This window comes from Sinocyclocheilus rhinocerous, unplaced genomic scaffold, assembly GCF_001515625.1.
Source record: "Sinocyclocheilus rhinocerous isolate Xijiao unplaced genomic scaffold, SAMN03320098_v1.1 scaffold241, whole genome shotgun sequence".
In the NCBI taxonomy this organism is placed as follows: domain Eukaryota; kingdom Metazoa; phylum Chordata; class Actinopteri; order Cypriniformes; family Cyprinidae; genus Sinocyclocheilus; species Sinocyclocheilus rhinocerous.
Window position 1 is genome coordinate 1437186 of NW_015659312.1, and position 4485 is coordinate 1441670.

General features: G+C 35.3%; 1 protein-coding gene across 1 annotated transcript; it reads left to right on the plus strand.

Moving 5' to 3' along the window:
- The first annotated feature begins 281 nt into the window (after nucleotides 1-281).
- LOC107723408 (apolipoprotein C-II-like) lies at nucleotides 282-2732 on the plus strand. Its single transcript, XM_016531999.1, has 4 exons — nucleotides 282-346; nucleotides 893-955; nucleotides 1116-1272; nucleotides 2249-2732. The coding sequence occupies exons 2-4, from the start codon at nucleotides 907-909 to the stop codon at nucleotides 2343-2345; spliced, it is 303 nt and encodes a 100-aa protein (XP_016387485.1). The 5' UTR covers nucleotides 282-346; nucleotides 893-906; the 3' UTR covers nucleotides 2346-2732.
- Nucleotides 2733-4485: the final 1753 nt, after the last annotated feature.

The following is a 4485-nucleotide window of genomic DNA, read 5'->3' on the forward strand; positions in this document are numbered from 1 at the left end:
TATTATCACATTAAGAGCCCAGATAGGAGCTTTACTAATTCTTAAATGTCAGACAGTTGATCAAAGTCAGTGAGTTTGTTTAATGTGATCAATCAGTATGTCTATTTGTGTGAAGAGCCATTTTTTTTAAACAGGTAATCTCATTTTAGTCTTTCTTATCTAACAACAAACTCCAGCAAAAAGTACAGCCCCACATAAACACACACACACACACATAACATTTATCTGAGACGGTTGCACTTTGGCTCTTGAGTTATCAGGTCAATAAATCTGTACCCATATATAAGATAGGCCAAAGAGTTTTTGCCGCTAACCCGTCTGACACACTTTCAGCAGAGGAGAAACTGTGAGTACAGCCATATTTTCCCTCTTCTATTAAAGGGCATTAAAAAAATGTTCAGATATTAGAACAGATTTTAGGATTCTTGACTGTTTAGCATCTATGAATCCATAAACCTGCTGAATTCCTAAAACGCACATGACGTAAGTCTGTATAGAGGACTGTACAGATAATATTGCTGCATTTAGTATGTTTTGAAGCCTCAATGTTATTGCAAATATAATACATAATATACATACGGTTTTCTTAAACATTATGATTTTTTCACTACTTTTATTAAATGAGCAAATGGTAGCTGTCTTACAAAAACAAAGAAAACTAATAATAGATTAAATAAATAAATCTAAAATTGTTTTATGCCACTAAAAGTGCTTCATCAGTAAAAGCATAATCTATTGTAACAGCATATACAGTATATGCTTTTTATAGCCTATTGATTACTAACTAAGTGACTGCATGCACTAAAAATAAAATAATACCCTCTGGTGGCCACATTTATATTCTCATACTTGGACTGCTGTCATCTGACCAGTGTTTTACTAAATCCCTCAGAGATACCTGCCATTATGAACAAGCTACTGGTTATCACGGTTGTCATTGCTCTCCTTGCTCTGGGTATGTACAGACACACATTCATATACATACTTAGTTTTAATTTTTATTATGTATGCTTTGCTGCTAATGAAGTAACATAAAATGACAATGAAACATGAAAATAAAGAATGATTTTTTAAAAACTCATCTCACTCCCTCAAATGTTGGCTCGCCCCTGTAGGAGCAGAGAGCTTCCGCGTGCCCAGGCAGGCTGAGGAGGAGAAGGGAACCATTGCCACTGTGGTGAACACACTTAAGTCCTACTATGACCAGAGTGTTGACACTGCCAGCGGCTATGTAGAGACCATCAAGGGCTACAAACTGGATGAGAAAGCCAAGTAAATCTAATTTTATACATTACCTTAGTCCGTACTTACAAACATTCCCTTCTGGGCTTTTAGACACAGGCACATGTGTAGCTTCCTATTACAATACATGGACAATGATGAGATTTTAACAAAATAGTTCACCCCAATAATGAAAATTTACTGAAAATATACTCACACTCAGGCCATCCAAGATGTAGACGAGTTTATTTATTCATCGGAAGAGATTTGGAGAAATTTAGCATTATATCACTTGCTCACACATGGATCCTCTGCAGTGAATGGGTGCCGTCAGAATGAGAGGCCAAACGGCTAATAAAAACATCATAATAATCCACAATCATCACAACTCCAGTCCATCAATTGATGTCTTGTGTAGTGAAAAGCTATGTGTTTGTAAGAAGTGTTTATAATAAAGATCAATGCATTTTTAAACTTCAAACCATTGCTTCTGGCTAAAATACGAGTCCTCTATCCATAATATTGCTTTCCTCAGTGAAAAAGTAATTTCGTCTGAATCAGGAGAGAAATATGGACAGATCAAGAAGATTTTACAAGCAAAAACAGTCCAGAACAGTTCTAAACAAGAATGTTGAGGAGATGGAGTTTTTCACTGGAAGAAATATTATAATGGTTTATGAACTTTTGTAGCCAGAAATTTGGCCAGCTTTTTCACTACACAAGATATTAATTTATGGACTGGAGTAATTTTGAATATTTGTGGATTATTTGGGTGTTTCTTACCAGCTTTTTGAACTCCCATTCTGACAGCACCCATTCACTACAGAGGATCCATTTGATGAGCAAGTGATGTAATGCTAAATTTCTCCAAATCTGTTCCAATGAAGAAAGAAACTCATCTACACCTTGGATGCCCTGAGGGTGAGTACATTTTTAGCAAGTTGTCATTTTTAAGTAAACAATTCCTATCAAGTTCCTGAAAATGACGAATTTTGTTCTGACATTTTGCCTTTCCTCCCTCATCAAGGAACCTGTATGAAGACACAGTTCGAGCTGTCAGCACCTACACTGGCATCTTCAACGACCAGCTATACCACATTTTGTACCCTCAAGACAGCTCCTAAATCACATAGTATCACACCTCAACAAGACTTCAACTCTTTCTGGTCCTGAGTCCGTCACCACACTTGAACCACAATCGTATGTATCCCACAAGGCGGCGGCACAGTCTGAGGTGAAAACGTGACTGTTGAACTCTTGTCTCCCAATGGCCTGTTACCTTTGCTCTGTCAAAATACTGCAAAAGCTCATAGCACCCTGACACACATCAGTGGATAAATATGATGTGAAGTTCTGGGGTAAAATCAGGTATAATGCTCAAAACAATCTGTTTTTGGATGAAGGTTAAAACAGAATCATCGACTATTTCATTGTAGTTTACCTGTACAGATTAAAGAAACCCTTGTATTATATCAACTTTTAGTGGTTCTGTGTCCATGAGCATTCACAAATTGCAATAAAACTCCACATTTGTAGAAAATCATGTTGTTTTCTTTGCTTGTGAGCCTTTACATAAGCCAAACCAGATAACAGATCTAAAATATAGAAACTCTAAGTACCAATAATCTGGAAGCTTAAGTGCTACAAAATATCCAAGTTTTAACACTGCCAATAAGAATTATTTGTAATTGGATTCATTTCCATGGCATCTGCAAATAAAAGCCTTTTTAGCGGGATCAAAACGGTCATTAGCAATTGTTTACATTAGGTCTTTCGACTGAATACAAACAATCTCTCTCTCTCAATCTCTCTCTCTCTCTCTCTCTCTCTCTCTCTCTCTCTCTGAGGAGGAGACTGGTTAATCAGTTAATAAGTACAATTTGTCACGACTGACTAATTGAGGAATTTCAGTTTAATGAGCTTTTTTAATGAAATGACCTTTTAGTATCATGAGCTGGTGTTCTTGATTTAATAAATCAGAGAGAAAAAAAACACACAAAATAAGTCTGTACATCTGGCATCAGACATTGTTGAAACAGATAAGCTGTAACAAATAATGATTATGCAACATCAGATGAACTTTTTCAACCTTTAACTATGCTGGAAATGAAACAGCAAAACATTCCTCATGTACCCATCCACATATCCGAGAACAAAAAAAAGGGGTATTCAAGACCTAGAATTATTTTTATTTATGTATTTATGGTTACTTTACTGAACATTCTGTGACATTTTTATTAGATATAAAGTATAATAAATGACACAACAAACTGTGTCAGTACCAAAAGTTCTATAATCATCATCAAGACAAGGCTGCATTTATTTGATAAAAATGTTGTGAAATATTATTACAATTTAAAACAACTAAACATATTTGAAAATGTAAATAATTGTGATTTAGGTTTTAGCAGCCATTTCAGTGTTGCATGATCCTTCAGAAATCTTAATATGTTGGTATGTTGCTTCATTTCTTATCAATGTTTTAAAGTTGTGCTGCTTAATATTTTTGTGGAGAATCATTTCTACTATCTAGCATCATTACAATCGTTTAGACGTATAGCCTACACAACAATACAGTCACAAATCTGGACATAAACCCGTGGAGGTTCCAGACACTCCATATGAAACACTGGAACCTTGTAATCATGCTCTCTATACACACTCATTTTAGGTTTAAATATTTATAGTCACCAGGTTTGCACAAACAAAGCTAGGGGCAGAAAGAAAGTGGTCGGCCTTGGCACACAGCAGGCATTGTACTTTGCTCCAGGGCAACAGCTGAATTCAGATGAGAAGCGTTCTGACAGGGATTCAAACCAACAACCTTCCTGATTAGCCACCTGCCACCTCGAAAATACAATAAACTATCATCTATACTTTCTACTAAGATTTGATTGATTTCAGACCTCCTGTCAGTGTCATTATCACAATTATGATATCAAAATACAATTGTGGTATTAATCCAATTCTTTTGATTATATTCATGATTAGAATGAGATTATTTGGATATTTAAAACCATTTCATTTACCCATATTAGCAATATCACAAGCACATTCAATGAATTCTATCAAAATCTTAAATCTGTTTAATAACAGAATCTAAAGAGTGTTTGGACACAAGTGAGTTTTAAATGCATTTATTAAGTCTGATAAGTAAAACAAACATGAATGTACTCTAATAAAATTGTGCAACAGTGACATTTAATTATTAACTAATGTGGGGGGGGGGGGGCCCCACAATTTTGGGTTTTTTTTTTCAATAAA